The sequence below is a fragment of the Impatiens glandulifera genome, chromosome 7 (genome assembly GCF_907164915.1).
Source record: "Impatiens glandulifera chromosome 7, dImpGla2.1, whole genome shotgun sequence".
Taxonomy (NCBI): domain Eukaryota; kingdom Viridiplantae; phylum Streptophyta; class Magnoliopsida; order Ericales; family Balsaminaceae; genus Impatiens; species Impatiens glandulifera.
In genome coordinates this window covers 621,808-644,470 of record NC_061868.1, presented here as the reverse complement: position 1 = coordinate 644,470, position 22,663 = coordinate 621,808, and the positions used below count along the sequence as shown (strand labels likewise).

Below are 22,663 nucleotides of genomic sequence, written 5' to 3'. Positions count from 1 at the left end.
TTTAATTGTGTAGGTTTTATTATTAACTTTTAAAATATAAAAAATGAGTTTTTTTAGTAAATGAATTTTATTTTATTTGTGATATGAATTTATTTCTTGGTAGCTTTTGGAGTAATTTGTATAACTAATTTTTGATGGGTTATGTTATATTTTCTTTAATGTTTTATTATGATTATTGAACTTTTTGGTTGTTTTATATATTTAAAAAAAAATGATGACTAGCTAAATGATGTAAGATATGTATCTCCTGGATTAGGGGATCCATGCATGATGGATAATAATATGTGTTGTTTTCATCCAACTGTAATCAAAATTACATGTTGTTTTGACTGAAATTGTCAAATATCATCTACATAATTAATAATTAATATTTGTTATTTGACAAGAAAAATATATTATTAATAATTATAATTCTCAATTGCCATTTCTCATGACCCATTAATTAATTCAGCGCGCCGTCCCATTCAATTAAATACTTTTCTTTTTTCTTTTTGAAAGGTTAACTATTAAGGTTTGTATAAATTAATAGTAATATAAACTCTCTCAATTTCCTCTACCCACGACCGATTATTTCAGCCATCGAACTCTATTCACAGAGTTTAATAATTATGTTGAAAAGTTAAAACTTTGTGTATCTATATATAATAATTATAATTGACTTTCAAATAATATATTCATATGGTTTGCCATGTATTTGAATACATGCCAGCGTGAATGTTACTAATTAAATTGAAAAACTCAATCCTTAAAAGTAACTAACTACATTCATTCTAATACAAAAATTTAGTAGTGAATGTAATTATTAATTAACATGAATTGTCATAAAATAATAGTTTTTCAAATAATTGTTGATGAGCTACTATTTTATTACAACTACAGTTTTAGCGCCGCGTGGTGTGCAGACATGGATTGTTAAGCGTGGTGGTGTATGATATGCATAATATTATTAAGTTTGTTTGTTTGTTTGTTAGTATAGTGCCACTTGTGGATTTGTTTGTATATAAATAGTCCCCACATAAGAAGAAGAAGAAGATAAAAGCCATCAAAACAGACTCCATCTTCTCTCTCTTCTGGATTTTAACTAACTACTCTTCTTCATGCAACAATCATCATCATCATCATCGCATTACCGCCAAAACATGACTGGCCAATCATCATCATCTTCCGATCATCATCAGCAGCAGATATACTCCGACTCCGACGAAGTTATTCATGTTCTCACCACCGGAGGAATCCGCATTCCTGTCCACCGCAGCATCCTGGTATTATTCCACTTGCGACTCCTATTTATTAATCTGAGAATTTTAGATTCAATTTCTTTTCTGTTCAATCTGAATCTCAAAACAAAAGCCGATTTGTTCGATATGAGCTTTTTCTTATGCAGGCAGTAGATATATCGGAACAGTTGAGAAATTGAATTGATTCAGAAGACTTCTTCAGTTCTTTGATTGACATTTAAATTATGATATGATAATTATTTGCAGGCATCGGCGTCTCCTGTGCTGGACAACATAATAGATCATCGGCCGAATAAGAGCTCTGATAATAGCACAATTCAGATATTAGGCGTTCCTACCGAAGCCGTCGCCGTCTTCCTTCGATTTCTCTATTCGTCCAGGTTAGTTTCTCTCAATGATAATAAGTAAACCCTAAAATCATCATCACGGATGAATTGATGATGAGTACTATGTATTAACAGAGATTTTTCTTCTAATTCTGTTTACAGATGCACAGAAGAAGAGATGGACATGTATGGATTTCATCTCTTGACACTGTCTCATGTGTTCTCCGTTCCGGTTCTGAAGCAACGATGTGCTAAAGCACTGATTCGACGGCTCAAGATCAACGACGCGATCGATATGCTTCAGCTGGCGAGGCTCTGTGATGCATCCGAGCTTTACTTCCGCAGCATGAAACTTGTATCAGCAAACATAAAGTTTGTTCAGAAAACAGAGGGATGGAAGTTTCTCCAGGAGAATGATCCTTGCCTGGAGCTTGAGATTCTCCAGTTCATAGACGAAATTGAATCGGTAAACATCCAATCCAATCCAATCCAATCTCTGATCTAAACAATTTTGATGAAATTCCAATACTGATGATGATAACTGATATTGATGAAAACAGAGGAGGAAAATGAGAAGAAAGCGTAGGGAGGAGAAGAGGCTGTGTTTACAGCTAAGCGAAGCAATGGAGTGTTTAGAGCACATCTGCACAGAAGGGTGTACAAACATAGGCCCTTACGACACAGAGCCGCCGGGGAAGAAGAAGAAGGTTCCATGTCAGAAGTTCGCAACCTGCCAAGGCTTGCAGCTCCTGTTCCGCCATTTCTCAACATGCAAGAGAAGAGTGAGCAGCGTTTGTTACCGATGCAAGCGAATGTGGCAGCTGCTTCAACTCCACTCTTCTATATGTGATAATCCTGATCTTTGTAAAGTCCCACTTTGCAGGTATTGTTGGGGATTTGATTTTGATCATATTTGTTTGTTTGGTATCTTTGCCAGCAAGAAAGGGACAGCTAACTGTATATATTGGCATTGGTTTGATTTGATTTGCTAATGCAAATGGTTTAATTTGGACAGGCAATTCAAGTTGAAAGGTGAGCAGAAAGGGAAAGGTGGGGATGAAGCAAGATGGAAGGTGTTGGTGAGAAAAGTTGCAGTAGCGAAAGCCATGTCTTCTCTCTCGATCTTTACACAACAGAAGAGAAGAAGAGATCATGGAATGGAGGCCGAGTGCTAAAACCTAGCTTCCAACTATAGATAAAGGAATGATGATGATGATGAAAAATGTAAATTTGTTGTTTCAAAGCTGTCTTAATTCTGTTTTTATTAAGATGGTTTTGAATCTTTTTGTTAGGGGATTCAATATCCCACTCTTTTGAGAGGAGATATTGTAGCAATAGGTTTGTTACTAGTATCAGTATTATTTGAATTCTTATTAAATTAATAGAATCTCTACTTTCAATATTTTAATTGACCATATTTTTCTCTTCTTTTAAGCATTTCATTATTTTCTAAAGTTAGAAATGAAACATGCAAGAAGATCAAAGTGTGTATGTTTTGTGTCTTGATAAGAAATGGTTCTACATTCTTTGTTATGTTGGTTAAATTGACTCAAAATAATTAGGAGATCTATTTCAACAAGGTTAATATGATATTGAGCTCCTTTTTCAAGATTTAGTTTATGTTTGGTTTGTCTTCTTGAGTAACTTATGGCGAATTAATATTTTTTTTTGTCTTCTTTTGGATTGGATTTTTCTATTGTTTATTTTTGTAGATTTATTTTAAAATTAATAGATTTGCACAAAGAGATAAGAGAGATGCGATGTGTAATCTCACACCCTCAAAATAGTTATTGCAGGCCTATCTCTGATGCGCATATTGTTCTGAAGAAGTCTGGTTTTGGTGAGCAATCGGGGTTGTGCAGTTTGATTGGTGGATAGACAACCTCGAGTGATTTTTAGGGGTAACGCAATGCAGAACATCATGAGAAGGACGGGAGAGTCGAAGGGTGACACCGACCATCAGTCTTCAGTCGACTTTCTCAACACCCCTAAGGGAGCCTCATGTGCCAGGGTCCAGGGAGTCTATGTATTGTACTATGAATGCTATTAGTGGTAGAAGAAGGACCACAGAAAGAGGTCGGTTCTCAACTAGACTATGTTTACACAACTAAAGGAGGGAGAGGTCACCAGTTGGCAAACAAATTATGCAATAAACTCAACCCAGAGTGGTGCAACCGGAATTTCGTGTGGTTGAAGCTCAGACCTTTACAGTAGTGGTAGGCATCGAGAGGCGGACTATTTGAGTAGACTGGACGAAGGCAGTTTATGTTGGACTCAAATCTTTTGAATTCAAACGTTGGATGCGTGTCCCAAATTTGTAGCTATCTTAGAAATAATAAACGGAAAAGAAGATCGATTGAGGTAGACTTGATTCATTTAAAGCTATTATGCCGGACTATTTAGACGTTGGCATGGAAACTAAGGGAGTCTTGGGATTGAACCTAATTAGAGCATCTTTTGGTATGACTTCAATTATCGAGAAAGATATGTTGCTATATGGAACGAATTTAAAACAACATTTATCATGTCAATTGATAAATATATAAGACCGTTAATCGAGGAAAGAATCGACAACTCGTTGATGGTCGGTCGATTCATATTGAGAATCCACAAGCTGTTGCGCCCGAACACATCATAAGACCCTATGTAGATAGGAAGTATACATGGATTCAATTGTTTGGAATGCAACAAATATGTGGAATCATGATCTTCTTAGTCGGGCCGGTAATGAATTTAGAGGATTTATTGAGCTCGATAAGAACACACAGTTAATATAGAAGACCAATTGGGTTGGAATGAGGGTGCATCACTCTGATTCACATATTTATTAATTGAAATCCATCTGAGTTGATAACGGAACAAAAATCTATAAGGTGATGGTATGACCTGGACATCTTATTATCATATCTTCTTCATTAGGAATAAACACATCGAATCCACATATGTTGGAGTCATCGACTTCATATTGGCAAACAAGAGAGTTAGTAATAACCCCATTTTATGATGATCGGATTTGTATGGCTAGCCTTGCGAACGTTGAAATGCTAGTTGTTGAGATGACAAATTTAGAGAGATTTGATAAGGGTATGATGGATGTTATATAGACTGAGGTGGGATTAAATGAGCCAACAAGTTTTTGTGAGGATGAGATTGAGTATTCGTCTTCACAACCCTCGGGTTGTGATGCCACCCTAGATGTCGAAAAAGGGGAGTGCGAACAAGTGGTGGATTATCAAAAGTTGAGGTCATCAACCCCATCTTATTACATAATTCAAGTCACCCATATTAGACCATTTATTCTGAAATTAAAAATAATGAATTACTATTTTTCATTCACGATGTGTCCCATGAGGAATCGGTGGATTCAAGGCCATATTACCATGTCAATGAGAATATCTTAATGAAATTCTCGACACATAGTAATGTTGAATGAAAACAAATACCCCTTGAATGAGATCCTTGAATTAAAAACTAAAGTGTGACCTAATGTGCGTGAGATCCCACCCCTTTCGTATATACTTTCCACTCAATCTCTTCTTCATCGAACAACTACCAACATTGTTAGTTGAAAAAGCTAAATGATTTACCCAGCTCCGTAGAGTTTTATACAAGAGGAAAAACGTGTCTCGAAGTCGAGAAAAAGGTTATTCCAACTAGATTCGTCATTGATTGAAAAGATGATTGTTTGGAACGTTTATGAAATCAATGATGGTGTGAAGAGAGTCATCACTAAGTCACTATCGAGAAGTCTTGATTATGACATATATTATTTTAGTAAGACTAAAATTTGAAAGATGAATCAGTGGATTATAAGAGATTTATGTAATTGATAGTTGTGTGGTTGGGAGCCACAAGATTTTATAGGGACGTCTCATTAGATTTTTGTGAAATTATAGAAAAAAAATTGAATAATGGGTGGCTAGTATTTATAATTTTTTTTGTAGAGTATGATTGAGATTCACTAGGTAATGTCATCATTTTGAGTAGTTGTTGTGAAGTTTGGATTGAGACGATTGGTATGACATAAATATATATTTGTACTACCATCCCATTATTTTCTGATGGAATGTCTAGTTTGAGAGAAATCGTAAAATTTATAATGATCGTAATCGTTCGATACATATCATCTATAATGATATTATTATGACGTTTTCTGGTAATCATTCTAAAAAGTCGATGAAGTAAATCGAGCAATTATTCATTTTTGTTAAGGATGATGAAAAAAATTAAGTTTCATTGCAATTGTTATTCAATAATTTTTATTAATTTTTTTAATCTTATTAGAGTTTATATATTAGTTTTATAATTATATCTTTAATTAAAATAAATTATAAATTATTTTTTTGTCAATCATATTATCAATAAAAATATTAAAATAATTTTTAGTTTAAGAAAAAAAAAATAGTATTTTATGAATCTAGGTTATTTAAAAATATAATGATTGGGAATGATTTTGAAAATGTAAGAATTTTTTTGGTAAACTTAAATGATACTAATATGTAATGATAAAATAAAATTAATAATTTAAAATAAAGAATACTTTAATATTTTAGTTAATAAATTAAGTGAGGTAAATAAAGAATGATAAAAAAAAGTGATATGATATTTTTTTGGTTATTCAAATAATCCAAATTCATTTTATATATATATATATATATTTATATATATATATATATTTATTGCACCCGTAGCGGTTCCACCAGGTGCCAAAGCATGGTTCATTTTTTGACTATTTTCTCGAAACTAGAAAATGAAAAGAGTTGTCTTCAATCGTTGGTTGGCTTGGTTCAGAAAGACATGGGAATTTTGGGCGTCAGATGATGATGATTCTCAGACCAGGAGTTTGTTGATGCCGAGAAGAAGACGCAGCGCGTGTTTCCGACCCTCAGAGGTATGCAACTATACGACTTTCACGCAATCCCTTGCTTGCTTGAACTATGATGGATTTATTATAAAAAAAATAGGCCTTTCAGAGGAACTTTGCGATAAGCGTTGTTCGAGGAATATAATAGCCATATCAGCAAGTTATTATTCTGAATGTGTTGAGACTCCAATAACCCTATTTTTGTTTCGAAAGTAGGTAGATGCTTTCGGATATCAAAACGGAGTACAAGCCGAAGGGAATCATAGCTGTAGTCAACCGATAGGGAACGGCTAATACCCGAGGCATAAAAGAAGCATTTTCTAGGGATCCCGAATATATATATAAAAATATATAATACTTTTAATTTCAAATAATTTCTTTTAAGAAATATTAAATAATGTGGACAATATTATTACTTATGTGATATCTCCTCTCCTTTCCTCTTTGTATTTTTGAATCAAGAGTTATTTTTTATATTAATGAATAAATCATTGCCTAACCTCTAGAGGTGGACAAACAAGGCAATTGGTGTCTAAATTTGTTGTGCCAATTGTAAATTTGTTGGTTAGTGTTTGAGGCTTAAAACATAATTAATTTTCAAATAATAATTCTTTATATTTAAAACATTTAAATTTTTAAAAATTTTATTATCTTTATTAGGAGACCATCTCTTCCTCTAAGAACATTCAAACAAAATTTAAAAAAAATAGTTTATCTCTTTCAATAGGTTGTTATTGTTGATACGCTATTGTTGCATTTTTAATTAACTAGGCTTTAAGGCCTTGTTCTGGTAAGGTTTTTTTTTATTTAATCTTAACCAAATCAGTTTTCTAATCAATCATTTTTCACAAATCACATCACTCATTTCATTAAATTATTATTTTAAATACCCTCTATTTTAAAATACTAAAATACCCTTTATTTTAAATTATTATTTTTTTTATTTATATATATCAATACCCTTTAAGTTTTTTTACCAAAAATAATCATCATTTTCTCAAAATCATCAACCATCATTATTTTTCTCTCTCTCCAGTTTATTCAAATAACCCCAATCCAAACAAGGCATAAAATAGAGTATTTATTAAACAAAATAAAAATTATACTTAAATATTAAATTATAAATTCCTACTAGACAGGACAGCTTACTTACTCAAATATCTATTTTATTTATTTAAAAAAAATGGTCAAATTATATGACAGATTTAACTAATTCACTCAAAGAGTGGTGCAACAGTTCCTCGTGCGGTCAGAGCTCAGATTTTTACAGCAACGAACCAATTCCTGTCATACCCATCTTTTAAACAATTTTTCCCAAACTACCCACATTTTTATTCACATTCCCAAACTACCCACCTTCCTCTCTCTAAATCATTAATCCACTTTTTAATTACCCATCTTTCATATTAAATTCACTAATTATTTTATTTTATAAATACAAATATATATATATATATATATATTTTAATATATATAATTAAAATTAATCATTATAAATATAATTCAAATAAATATTATAAACTAAAATAAAATATTATATACTAAAATAAATTACATTACATAAAATTTTAATATTATATTATTTATTAAAATAAAATAAAATATATTATATTATATAAATAATAAATAATACATATATTACCTAAATATTAAAATAACATGTATTTAAAGTTTATTGTAATTTATTGTAATTTTAAGGTTTTTTAAATTAATACTTTTATAAATATTTTAAGATTTAGGTAATTTATTTTAAGGTTTAGTTTATTTTATTTTATTTTATTTTATTTTATTTTATTTTATTTTATTTTATTTAAGGTTTACGTTATTTATTTAATTTTAGTTTATAATATTTATTTTGATATTTAATTTAGTAGGTTTAGTTTTAATTATATATATTATATTTATAAAATTAAGTAGAAATAAAATATATGTGTTATTTTAATATTTAATGTAATATATGTGTTATTTTAATATTTATATAATATAATATAATATATTTTATTTTAATATATAATATTAAAGGTGTAAGTAATGATTTTTGTTTTAGTTTATAATATTTATTTGTATTATTTAATTTATAATGCTTATTTTTAATTATATATTATATTTATAAAATTAAGTAAAAATAAAATATATGTGTTATTTTAATATTTATATAATATATTTTATTTAATATATATTATTAATTTTAATTATATATATTTGTATTTATAAAATAAAGTAATTAGTGAATTTAATGTGAAAGATGTGTAATTAAAAGGTTGATTAATGATTTAGAGATAGAAAGGTGGGTAGTTTGGGAATGTGAATGAAAATGTGGGTAGTTTGGGAAAAATTGTTTGAAAGATGGGTAAAACAGGAATTGGTTCGACGTCGGAAGCTATTTAGGTAGACTAGACTAAACCAGACGAAGGCAATTAATATCAGTCCCAAATCTTTTGAATCTTACGTCTCTGAGCTGTAACTATCTCGAAAATAAAAAACGGAAAACAAAGATCGATTGAGGTAGACTTGATCCAATTGGACTCTTCAAATGTCGAATTGTAATTAAGGGCGTCTCGGGCTCGAACCTAATCGGGGCATCTTTTGGTATGACTTCAATTCTCGAGAAAGATATGTTACTTTATAGAACGAATTTAAAACAATATTTATTATGTCAATCGATAAGTGTATTAGATCGTTAGTCGATAAAGGAATCCAATGACACATTAATGGTCGATCGGTCAATATTGAGAATCCACAAGTTATTGTGCCCAAACACATCATTTGACCCCACGTAGATAGGGAGTGCACATGTATTTGATTATTTGGAATTCAACAAATATGTGTAATCGTGATCTTCTTAGTCGGACCGGTAATGATCTTGGGGATTTATTGAACTCATGAGAACACTTAGTTATTGCACGAGACCGATTGGGTTGGAATGAGGGTGCATCACTCCGATTCACATATTCGTTATTCGAAATCCATCTATGTTGATAATGGAACACATATGTATAAGGCGATGGTATGACTTGAACGTCCAATTGTTGTGTTTTTATCAGGAATAAACACGTCGAATCCACATGTGTTGGAGTCGTCAACTTTGTTTAGGCAAACGAAAGAGTTAGAGATAACCCCATTTTACGTTGATCGGATTTGTATGGCTTGCCTTACAGATGTTGAAAGGCTAATTATTGAGATGATAAATTCAGAGATATTTGATAAGCACATGAGGGATGTCGTGCAGGCTGAGGAGAGATTAAATTAGTCAATAAGTTTTCGTGAGACAGAGATTGAGTATTTGTCTTCACAACCCCCGGGATGCGATGCCCCCTCCCTAGATGTTGAAAAAGTAAAGTGCGGGCAAGTAGTGGAGTATCAAAAGTTGAGGTAGAAAAAAGATGTTGATCACATGTCAAAGACATAATTCAAGCCACCCTTATTAGAACATTTATCCTGAAATTAAAAATAATGAATTGACAGTCTTCATTCACTATGTCTAATGAGGAATCGGTGAATTTTAAGCCAAATTATGATGTCAAAGAAAATATCTTAATAGAATTTTCGACACATAATATGACGGTGAATGAAAACAAAACCCCCCTTGAATCTAAGAGAGTTATTGAATTAGAGAGTAAAGTGTGGCCTAAGTGCGCGAGATCCCACCCTTTCGTATATTTTCCATCCTAGCCCTTCTTCATCGAACAACTACTAATGCTATAAATTGAAAAAGCTAAATGATTTATCATGGTTATATGTAAGAGAGAAAGTGTGTCTTGAAACTAAGAAAAGTTATTCCGATTAAATTTCATCAATGATTGTAAAGATGATTGTTTAGAACGTTTATGGATACAATGATGGTGTGATGAAAGACGTCATTAAGTCATTATTAGAACCTTTTGGTTGTGGTATATATATTGACACTGTTTTAAAACATTTAGAACTATAATGGAGTTGGAGTTGAACGAACATATATATTATTAAATTTGTTAATATATATATACATAATTATAAATAATTATATAACATTATTTCATCTAATTTAATATCCCAATAAAATATTTAAAAAATATAATTTTTAAGAAATTAAAAAAATAATTGTCCAAACTCAACTCTAGCTACAGAGTTTGGAGTTTTCAAACATAGCTAGTGAGACTAAAATTCAAAGATGGATCAATGAATTGTAAGCGATCTAGGTAATGGAAAGAACATCAATTTTATTGATAAAGTTGGACGAATATGTTAAATTTATTATTAATATGGTAAAACTTTATCTAAGTACATAAACTTGACAAAAAATGTTAAATTTATTCTTCTTAATAGAATTATTTAGCACCGTTTAAATTTTGTCAATGTCATATTAACATATTTTATATATATATATATATTTTTTATAACCCAAGTTTATCATTTCAAACATAACGTAAATGATATGTTATCCCTCTGCTTAACTTTCCATCTCTCTTCCAAATTTCACAACGTTCCCAATCTCTCCAACTTCAATAATCTCTTAATCACCACCGCGGTCGCCGCCGATCTCGCCACCAGATCTCCTCACAATCCTCATTGTCCCTTGTAACTTCAGAATTTTCACAATCAATTCCACAACCGTTCCATTTGGATTCTATCTGACGACATCGAAAACACGGAAGCCAATGAGAATCAACATCAACAAGGCCTTAATCGACGACCACAATTTCAATGTCGCTGCCGCTTTACTCGAAGTTTCTGGTGTCGAGCATGAATTTGAGATCTATGAAGGTTGACGGACACAAATTTGAAATAAAGGGATGAAGAATTTCTTTTAGCTTGAAAGTTATTAAAGACCGGCAATTGTCTGTTGGTTGGGGCACTGTAGATGAGATTGAAAATTTTTGGTTTCATTTTATTTGGCGAGATTTTTACTATAATCCAAGTGTGTTGTTAGATTTATCTAAATTAAATTCTAATAATGTGTGTGAGAAATTAAAATTATGGCCTTTTTCGGATTCAGATTTTTTTTAAAACTTAGAGGGAGAAAATAAATAATGATTGGTGATGATTTTGAGGAGGTGATGATTATTTTTGGTAAAAAGACTTAAAGGGTATTGATATATATATAAATAAAATAAAAAAATAAAATAGAGGGTATTTTAGTATTTTGGTTAATGAAATGAGTGGTGTGATTATTGAGAAGTGATTGATTTGAAAATTGATTTTGGTTTTTTTTTTTTGAAAACCCAAAGAGAACAAGCCCTATGATTAGCGAAAGTGTACATGTACTCATCTTCTCTTTATTTATAATTGAAAGATTCTTTAATCTTCTCTGTGGACGCAAAGAGGAAATTGATCGTACATCAATTGGCATTACAAAATAAACATAATGTTAGTTATTTTGGTTTAAATATTTTTAATTTAGCTTCTTCATAAAGTTAAAAAGTTCACTTATGTATCCTCACTTTATATTCATGACAAATACACTCATAAGCCTATAAACTTGATTTCACATTACATCACATTATTTTGACTTAAATAAAAGATGACATTTGCACAATTATTTATTATAATAGTGACCCATAAATTCCAACATGTGTAACCCAAGTTGCCTTTATTTAAAGTCTATCAGTTCAGAACTACTATTGACTACCTTCATTTGCTTCTTTCTTCTTTTTTTTTATCGCTCATCATCATCTTCCTTCGCCTGTATATAGTCATTATCTAATTATTATTATTATTATGTAAGAGGGAAATACAACACATGTGTATTTGTATTTGTATAATTGATTGATGTTTGTTCCAAAAGGTTACAACACCATTTTAATTCATGTTGAAGAAGAAGAAAGAGGGAGTACACAAGGAAATTTCAGTTGACATTAGAATTAGGCGGGATGGAAAAAGAAGAGGAACAAGTGAAACTATTAGAGAAGAGCTTCGAAGTGGAGAATAAAAGCTGGAACCTAATTGAAAGGCGAAGCTTGCACTAGAACGTCAAGTTGTCGTTTGGTTTCAGAACCGCTGTGCACAATGGAAGATCAAAGAGCTTAAAGAGGGTTAAATTTTTTATTTAGTTTTATTTTTTTTTTATGATAAAGTTATGTTTGAAATGATAAATTTGGGTTAATATATATATATATATATATATATATATATATATATATATATATATATATATATATATATATATATATATATATATATATATATATATATATATATATATATGTGAATATGACAGGGTTGTCGGCCAAATTTTAACGTCTTTTAATCATTCTATTAAAAATAATAATATTAACATATTTTTTGTCAAGTTTATATACATATATAGAATTTTATGACTTTAATAATAAATTTGACACCTTCGTCCAACTTTATAAATAAAATTGACATTCTTTCCTCTATGTAATTAACGGTTATGTGGTTGAGAGCCTCTTGATTCTATAGGGGCATCACGTGAGATTCTTGTGACATTATGGAAAAAAACTTCATTATAGGTGGGTAATATTTGAAATATTTTGTGGAGTATGATTGAAATTTACTAGGTAATGCCCAAGTTTTTGGGTAGTTATTATGAAGTTTGAATTGAGGCGGTTGATATGACATTAATATAGAGTTATCATCCCAATTATTTTTTAATGGACTATCTAGTTGAAGAGAAATCGTCGAACATTCAATGATCGTAGTCACTCGATTCGTATCATTCATAATGTTATTATTATGACGCATTCTAATATGCGTTCTAGAAAGTCGATAGATAGGTCGAGAAGTTATTCCTTTTTTAAGTATCTACGAGCTCGATAATTTGTTGGGTAACATGTTTGTATTTTTATTTTATATTTTCATTTCATACTTTATCGTTAGATTTAAACGTTATTTTATCATTTTTAATATAAATTGACCGTTTTCAAAAATTTATAAATGTTTACTCAAATTAATTTTGAAGGTACAAGAATCATCAATACTATGTCTTCCTATCTCTTTAATAATAGTGAGGATTCTCGAGTTTGGAGTGTTGAAAATGAAGGCATGTTTGACTTGAGATTAGCATGGAATATTATTCGTGATAAAGGGGAGGTGGTTCTGATACCATTTAGTGTGGTCCACGAAAGTTATTCCTAGACACCACTTCATTTTGTGATTGGCGTTCCGTGAAAGACTTAACACGCGCGATCGAATTAAGAAGTATATGAATATCCTGGATCACAACTGCATTCTTTGTATGGGAAATGATGAGACTATTGATCATCTCTTTGGGGACTGCCTATTGCTTCCTTACTTTGGAGTAAGTTCTCCACATCAACGAGTCTCCTTACCCAAAAGAATGAATTGATATCAAGGAAATGACAATTATCAAGACAAAGGGTAATGACTTTAGTTCAAATGTCTTCAAGTATTTTGTTGCAAACATTATTTATTATATTTAAATGGAGAGGAACGCAAGAGCATTTTCAAGTGTTCGTAATGATGTGGAGTTTTTTTGAAATGGAATTATCTTTGATAGAAACTCACTAATTCTAACGTCGATGCGAATTCCCACTTGTGAAAAAAATTGGTTGATTTGTCAAAGATAGAGCATTGTATATGAGAAAGTTACTCTTACTTCTGATTTCAAGGAGCAGCTCTAAGCTTCATTATTTGTGTCATTCATTTTTGTTCTCATTCTCATTATTATTTTTTATTTTTATCTTGTTGGTTCATTCATTTTTGGCAAAAGTTTATTCTGCCTGAATCATGAGCTCTTATAATTCTTTACCCTTTTCGGGTCTTTTAATTTAATGACATTATATCGTTTTCTCAAAAAAAATTGAATTTTTTATAGGATTAGTTTTGCATGAATTTTATCTCTAATTATTAGAATTGAAGAAAAAGTTAAGGGAATGTGTTGATCTATTTTTTTTACAAATTTAAAAAATGATAAATAATCTTATGTTAAGAAAAGTTAAGTCAATTCAGTATGAATGATAATATATAGAGAAATTTCTCAAAACTCCATTTTCTAAACCTAAACAAAAAACAAGACATTGGGAAAATGAATTATTTCATATGGTTGTTTATGTTCACGTGGATGCAACAATCAATAAAGATGAAACAAAATAAGTTTGACATTGCAATTGTTATTCAACTTTTTTATTTTGATTTAATAATATCTTCTCCTAGATCTTAGGGGAAGACTTCATGATAAATGATAGTGAAATTAACTTACACAAAAGAATGTTGCTTAGTGAGGCGTAAGATGGTGATTTCTTCTTCACATGATATTTTACGTTGACAAGACATGAATTCCTTTAAGGTTGTCCATTGTTACACATTATTTGAGGTGATTTCCCCATATGGGAGAAGTTGTGGGATTCAAATTCTTTTCAAAAATCTTGTTTTTGGATGGAGTGTCATGCATGGAGGGATCTTGACGAACGATAGATGCATGAAAAAATGGTACATCATGGTGAGTAAAATGTGATGTGAAGAGGTGAAGATGACATTCACTTGTTTTTTTATTGTAAATGAGTGACTATGATTTGAAGCCTACTTTGGAATATGATTGACACTGAGTGATGTCCGAGTCAATCGTCGATTGTTGGGATGTCTTAATAAAAACTGCAAGCTCGATCGAATTGTGGATGGGTTCCCACCCCGATTATTTTTTGGTGGACTATTTGGCTTAAAAGAAATCGTAAGACGTTTAGTTATCGCGGTCGACTTATGCGTTTATTTCACAACGCTATTAATAATGATTAAGGAGATCTTTTTTGAAAAATTGGTAAAAGCGGTTCGTAAACTCGTTGATTTTCTTGAAAACCTCTAAGTTTCTTAAAGATTAATTTTATGTTAGGTTTGTTTATCGATGAACCTTTCTTATTTTTGTTTCCATTATTGTTCCCATGTTTAATTTCAATATAAATTTTCGTGTTTTGTATTATTTTTATTTATATCATACAATACCTTTTTCAAATTAAAAAAAGATGTTAAATTGTCAATCACATCATCATGAATTAAAATATCAATTTATAATTTTTAGTTTAAGAAAAAAAATATATGTATACCTCTAATTAATACTTTTATATTCAAATTTGTTTTTAAACAAATATTAATTATATTAAATAACGTTGACAAAATTATTACATATGTGATGTCTCCTCTCCTCTTTAATTTCTATATCTTTGAATGAAAAGATATTTTTCATATTAAAGAATAAATCATTGATTAACCTTTAGTGGTGGACAAACAAGGCCTACACTAATTGTTTGTGCCAAGTGCAATTTTGTTGCTTAGTGTTTGAGGTTTAAAACATTAATTAATTTTCAAATAATAATTCTCTTTAAGAACATTTTAGAAAAGAGTTATTATGAGTATTTATTAACCAAAATAAAATTATATTTATAAATTCTTACTAGACAACTTAACTACTCAAAAACCTATTTTATTTATTTAAAAAAGCAACTGGTCAAATAATTAGATGACAGATTTTAAATAATTCTAAGTGTGGGTAAAAAAAATTATATTCAAACTACAAACATCATCATGAATCTTCCAAATAGATCTTCATGAATAAATTAAACAAAAGTGATGATATTTTATTGTGACGAAAATTATCAAATAATTAAAAATTGATTTTTTTTTTATGTTCAGCTGAGAAAAAGGATTAGATAAAGTTACACGTGGCACTGAGGATATTGAACACTTCTCTAAAGGCCATTTTCTCTCTTGGCAAAAAGGCCGTTGTCAATCTGGCTCTGGCCTTAGAGGATTGACCTTGATGACGTGGCTGCTTAATTTTATCCTATTTTTTATCCACGTAGGACTGCCTTGTCAGCACCATCATCTCTTAATCTCAGATTTTTATATTCTCAATTTAATAAGATCAACTTACTGTTGTTATTATTAATATAAACTAATATTTTCATTAAATATTAATATATAGAATATTTTATTATATTCTATATAATAAAATAGAAATTATAAAAAAAAATATAGATTATTGTTGAAGATAATAATGTAGTGGAAATAGTTCTATCTTGTTGTCATTTGCATGCATTTAATTTTTGTCTTAATTAACTAATAGGGTAGGTAAAAGTCAAAATTAGGTGTCTAAAATAATAAAGATTACTCAATATCTATATCTGGTATGTCTGTGAATTGAAGCAAAATCATAATTGTGTACGTCTTATCTTATAATTAACTTTCTAAATATAAAAAGGATTTTATTTTTTTTAGTGTAAATGGTTTTTTATATGATAAATTATTTGTGATATGACTTTATAAATTCTTGGTAGGTTTTTGAGTAATTTGTATAGCTATTTTTTTATGGCTTATGTTATATTTTCTTTAATAATTTTGATGTTTTAGTATGATTATTCAACTTTTTGGTTGTTTTATATATATATTTTTTTAAATGATGACTAGCTAAATGATGTAAGATATATGTATGATATATCTCCTGGATCAAGGGATCCATGCATGATGGATGATAATTAATATGTGTTGTATGTTGTTTTGACTGAAATTGTCAAATAACATCTACATAATTAATAATTAATATTTGTTATTTGACAAGAAAATATATTAATAATAATAATAATTCTCAATTGCCATTTCTCATGACCCGTTAATTCAGGCATCCCATTCAATTTAATACTTTTTTTTTAAAGGTTATAAATTAAGGTTTGTATAAATTAATAATATAAACTCTCTCAATTTCCACTACCCACGACCAATTACTTCAGCGTTATAATTAATTTTGTTGAAAGGTTAAAACTTGTATAAATAGGGATGTATCATGTATCTATAATAATTGACTTTCAAATAATACATATTATTTGCCAGATATTTGAATACATGCCAGCATGAATGAATGAATGTTACGAAAAAAACTCAATCCTTAAAAAGTTAATACAAAAATTTAGAAGTGAATGTACTTATTAATTAAGAGAATGTCATAAGATGAATACATTTTCAAATAATTATTACAAATTGAGTTTTAGCAGCGCGTGCTGTACAGACATGGATAGTAAGCGTGGTGGTGGTGGTGTATGAAATGAAAAAAAGTTTGTTTGTTTGTTAGTTAGTTTGTTGGTATAGTGGCTTACTTGTTTGTTTGTATATAAGAAGATGAAGAGCCATCAAAACAGACTCCAACTTCCTTCTTCTTCTTTTTTCTCTCTTTATTTTCGATTCTCTACATCACATTACCGCCAAAACATGATGACTGGTCAATCATTATCTTCCGATCATCATCATCAGCAGCAGCAGCAGATATACTCCGACTCCGACTCCGACGAAGTTATTCATGTTCTCACCACCGGCGGAATCCGCATTCCTGTCCACCGCAGCATCCTGGTATTATTCCACTTGCGACTCCTATATATTAATCTGAGAATTTTATATTCAATTTCTTTTCTGTCCAATCTCAACGCGATTTTATATAGATATAGTATGAAATGATTCAGAAGACTTATCATAAATTGATAATTATTATATTTGCAGGCATCGGCGTCTCCTGTGCTGGACAACATAATAGATCATCGGCCGAATAAGAATCAAACCTCTGATAATAATAGCACAATTCAGATATTAGGCGTTCCTACCGAAGCCGTCGCCGTCTTCGTTCGATTTCTCTATTCCTCCAAGTCTGTTTCTCTCTCAATGATAATAAATAAAGCCTAAAATCATCATCAAGGATGAATTGATGATGAGTAGTATGTATGTATGTAGTAGTAACAGAGATTTCTCTTCTACTATCTTGATTACAGATGCACAGAAGAAGAGATGGACATGTATGGATTTCATCTCTTGACACTGTCTCATGTATTCTCCGTTCCGGTGCTGAAGCAACGATGTGCGAAAGCACTGATTCAACGGCTTAAGATCTACGACGCTATAGATATGCTTCAGCTCGCGAGGCTCTGTGATGCATCCGAGCTTTACTTCCGGAGCATGAAACTTGTATCAGAAAACATAAAGTTTGTTCAGAAAACAGAGGGATGGAAGTTTCTACAGGAGAATGATCATTGGCTGGAGCTTGAGATTCTTCAGTTCATAGGCGAAATTGAATCGGTAAACATCCAATCCAATCTATGAATGGTTTAAACAATATGATGAAATTCCAATACTGATGATGATAACTGATATTGATGAAAACAGAGGAGGAAAATGAGAAGAAAGCGTAGGGAGGAGAAGAGGCTGTGTTTACAGCTAAGCGAAGCAATGGAGTGTTTAGAGCACATCTGCACAGAAGGGTGTACAAACATAGGCCCTTACCACATAGAGCCTCCGGCGAAGAAGAAGAGAAAGGTTCCATGCCAGAAGTTCGCAACCTGCCAAGGCTTGCAGCTCCTGTTCCGCCATTTCTCAACATGCAAGAGGAGAGTGAGCAGCGGTTGTTACCGATGCAAACGTATGTGGCAGCTGCTTCAACTCCACTCTTCAATCTGTGAAAATAGTGATCTTTGTAAAGTCCCACTTTGCAGGTATTGTTTGGGATTTGATTTTGATCACATTTGTTTGTTTGGTATCATTGCAAGCAAGAAAGGGACAGCTAACTGTTTTGGCATTGCTTTGATTTGATTAGCTAATGCAAATAATATGGTTTAATTTGGAACAGGCAATTCAAGTTGAAAGGTCAGCAGCAGGAAGGGAAAGGTGGGGATGAAGCAAGATGGAAGGTATTGGTGAGAAAAGTTGCAGTAGCTAAAGCCATGTCTTTTCTTTCTCCATCTTTACACAAGAGAAGAGAAGAGAAGTGATCAAGGAATGGAGGCAGAGTTCTGAAACCTAGCTTCCAACTATAGATGAAGGAATGATGATGATGAAAAATGTAATAGATTGATTAAATTTTGGAATGTATATTAGATGGAATGGAATAGATTAAATTTTGAAATGTATATCAGATGGAATGGAATAGATTAAAATTTGGGACTAGACATCTCTTAGTTTAGTTTATATAAACATATATACAATTGGTTTGATTTCATTCCATATCCGGTTAGATAGAAAATGCTATTCTTCCTTGGGATTCTTATGGATAACATATTCATGATAAAATATGTTATCATGACAAATAAATTGTATACATATACACCTGAAACTGACTACATGTCGGGTAGTTGAGTACTCGTCCTCAAATCCTACTCGTTGGGTAGTAAAATACCTGTGTATGAACTCGTTTTTTATTTTATTATCCGATCCCGACATGTATCTCTATTTTTATAACCATTTCCGATTCGTCAGGTAGTCGTTCTCCGATAAATACTCATTATCCGATTAGAGTGTGGAACATAACTTTATTAAATAATAACTAATTTAAAACTAGTAATGTCGAAATTTTAAAAACATAAATGAAAACATTATTTACGCGTATACTATATTGTAAATATTGAAAAAATTTAGCAATTTTATTTTTGAAGTTAAAAAAATTAAATAATTATAAATTTAAAGAGGAAGAATGGAAAAAAATAATATTTTTATTAAAATTATTTGTGAGAAAAAATACTTACGATAAAAGTTATTATAAGTTAAAAAAAAACAAATATATATATATTTTAATATTAATATAATTAGGTTTAGAATTTAGAAAAAATGTAAATAATAAAAAGAGGGAGAAAATTATTAATGAAAATAAAAGATAGAAATAAATATATACCTTGTCAACAATCTAATCCGCACTCCACGTTTGTCGCTCCCATTCACTACAAATCTTTCGCTACCATATCGTTACTCTTTAATATTAATATAATTAAGTTTAAAGTTTAGTATACTCCCCATCAGATCCAATTAGGTAACCTTCTCCCTCTTAATTTCTGACCAAGACTCATCCGACTATCGGGTACTTACGGGTATAAGACATCAAGTTGGCACTCCATGCTGGTACACATTGCCTACCTAGTTGGTATTTGGAGTTTCTTATAGAATATGACTATGATTTATCGGCTGAAATTGGAGTTTTTAGATAATTATTGGGTTGAGGACACTAATAGATCTAAACTTTAAAGAAATCATCTCATTTATTTTGTGGTACATAATTGGACTTATAAAAAAACGTTGAATCTTTAGTAATCTCAGACTTTGACGTGTATCTTTGATAATTTAGGCCCGCTTGGCCGGGATACCGTAATCATCGAAGAAGTGGTCTCAATGCGCCCATTACTTTTGACTCCTTTTATGCAATTAGAAACTCCAACGTAACTTTATTGATTTCAACACAATTTATCCTTTTGGAGCTGACGTAACAAATTACGCGAGCCTCCCAACGAAGTCAATATAAATTATTTCCAAATAATCAAAATAAAAGACAGTTTTATTATAGTGGTATATCAGTCGTTTATTCGTCCACCTACGTTTTCTAAGATTCGTTCGAAAAAATTAATAAAATAAGTTATGGATTTGCCAATCATTCTTTTCTAGATCTATTCACTCAATAATCAACTAGTTGGGCTGATAATATGTTGTGTTGGGTGCATGTTTGTCATTCTGAACTGTTTAATTTTTATTTTTTATTTCTATCATGGCATGGTTGTGTTTTTTTTAATATATGAATCATTTTTAAAATAAATATATATAATTTACCTTTATGTAGGGATATTCTTCCATTAATATGATTATGGTGCTTCAGTCTCCTCCTTAGTATAAATTAGACATTAATTACAATGCTTTTATGTAGAGAAGAGTGATCGATCTCTAGCTAACATAATAATTTTGTCTACCTCTGCTTAGACATCTCAAGTGCTCTCTTTTCTTTTCATTTTTTTAGGGTAGATCTCACTCGACCAAAAGCCCCTAAACCCTAATCCGCATTTACCCTAGTACAACCAACACACATGACCCATCATAAGTATTGGAATCAAGATTCTTCATGTCCGTTACCTTTCTTCTTCACCCTTCACTTTCTAAGTTGTGAATTGATCTTCCTCATGATGTTTGATTTGAATGGTACAACTAACACATTAAATAATATGTTTGTGGGCCAACTTTTCATACAAACTTCCTATTATAGCAACCATGTGTACATATATTATATACACATATATCTAGCTCTATCAGATTCATTTTAAAAGATTTTTAAATGGATGTGTGGGTAGTCCATTTGGTAAGATATTGTTTTAAAAGATTACACCCCCATTAAGTTAATGGTTGTAAGATTTTATAAAACTGAGTTTTGAAAAAATCATTTTCCTCGTTTAAGTCGACGTGACGTTTGTTTCGCCTAAACACAAATGTCTATTAACCAAAATAATTGTCGGAATGTCAATCACAAGAGAAGAAACAATAAGTTCTTTGAAACCCACTCGATTTTGATTTCGAGTATTTAGTGAATTTTTTCTAAGTGAATTTTGTAAAGTTATTTTCGTCTCCCATCTTCTATACCAAAAAATAAAATAAAAAAATAGGTAAAGTCATTTGTACATAATTTTCTTTTGTATTGAAATCAATATGATTTGAATTTCAAAAATGAAATTATTTGTATTGCATTTGTATTAGCTCAAATTCTCTTGTGATGGTTATAATTCATGCTGCATGATGCTCACCTTCTAGATTTTTAGGGTTTTTATATCCGATAAGACTAATTACTTATGTTTTTAGTTTCTTAATTTAGACAAAACTTATTTAGTTATTAATAAATAAATGTCCATTATAATAATTGAATAAGCCAACATACATAAAAATCTATTTCACTATTTGAGACGTAACCCATTGATTCAACCTTTATGAAAAATATCTTTAGTTGTACCAAAAATTAATCTTGCTTCTTATAGGAAGAGGACAAGTACGTAATAATATCGTCCACATTATTTGATATCTTTTTCCAACAAGTGTTGTGTGGCCTTCTTTGGCTTGGCTTGGACTTATGGTCAAAATGATAATTATAAGTAGTGTTCTTCTTCAATTTGATTATGTATTTACTTATTTAATCATATCTATAAAATTGATATTCACAATCAAATCTACAATAAAAATATTAAATATTTGGTTACTCAATTATTCTTTGGCTAAATAGTTGAACTTTTTTTTTTTATAAAAAAAAATATATATATATATATATATAAGTTAGTAGTAATTATGTTAAGGCAATTAGTTAGTGTAAGTTTAATTTAACATTTAAAACAATGTTTTGAAATCCTTCTTAAAACAATTATTGATTAATATTCAATTTCCGATCTGACACAAAAATACTATCCAAATCGAACACATGTTAAGGTCATGTATTTTTTAGTTTGAGTTGAAATCATGTCGACTCGTTTAACCTCATTAATAAACATGTTAAAATCGGGTTCGACCTAAAATAA

General features: G+C 30.5%; 2 protein-coding genes across 2 annotated transcripts; both read left to right on the top strand.

Moving 5' to 3' along the window:
* Positions 1 to 1,124: 1,124 nt before the first annotated feature.
* On the top strand, positions 1,125 to 2,998 carry LOC124945212 (BTB/POZ and TAZ domain-containing protein 2-like). The gene is made up of 5 exons (XM_047485603.1): positions 1,125 to 1,262; positions 1,485 to 1,618; positions 1,727 to 2,030; positions 2,125 to 2,447; positions 2,580 to 2,998. The coding sequence occupies exons 1-5, from the start codon at positions 1,140 to 1,142 to the stop codon at positions 2,737 to 2,739; spliced, it is 1,044 nt and encodes a 347-aa protein (XP_047341559.1). The 5' UTR covers positions 1,125 to 1,139; the 3' UTR covers positions 2,740 to 2,998.
* Positions 2,999 to 17,585: 14,587 nt separating this feature from the next.
* Positions 17,586 to 19,126, top strand: LOC124944801 (BTB/POZ and TAZ domain-containing protein 1-like). The gene is made up of 5 exons (XM_047485143.1): positions 17,586 to 17,720; positions 17,868 to 18,010; positions 18,134 to 18,437; positions 18,525 to 18,850; positions 18,985 to 19,126. Exons 1-5 carry the CDS (start codon positions 17,586 to 17,588, stop codon positions 19,124 to 19,126), a joined length of 1,050 nt encoding a protein of 349 aa, XP_047341099.1.
* The last annotated feature ends 3,537 nt before the right edge of the window (positions 19,127 to 22,663 follow it).

What these genes read in the sequence shown, in the direction of transcription:
- LOC124945212 (XM_047485603.1), top strand. Translation starts at nt 1,140, where the DNA reads ATGACTGGCCAATCATCATCATCTTCCGATCATCATCAGCAGCAGATA. An exon ending in TCATAGACGAAATTGAATCG is followed by an intron (nt 2,031 to 2,124) that starts GTAAACATCCAA and finishes TGATGAAAACAG; the next exon opens with AGGAGGAAAATGAGAAGAAA. An exon ending in TGTAAAGTCCCACTTTGCAG is followed by an intron (nt 2,448 to 2,579) that starts GTATTGTTGGGG and finishes TAATTTGGACAG; the next exon opens with GCAATTCAAGTTGAAAGGTG.
- LOC124944801 (XM_047485143.1), top strand. Translation starts at nt 17,586, where the DNA reads ATGACTGGTCAATCATTATCTTCCGATCATCATCATCAGCAGCAGCAG. An exon ending in CGATTTCTCTATTCCTCCAA is followed by an intron (nt 18,011 to 18,133) that starts GTCTGTTTCTCT and finishes TCTTGATTACAG; the next exon opens with ATGCACAGAAGAAGAGATGG. An exon ending in TGTAAAGTCCCACTTTGCAG is followed by an intron (nt 18,851 to 18,984) that starts GTATTGTTTGGG and finishes AATTTGGAACAG; the next exon opens with GCAATTCAAGTTGAAAGGTC.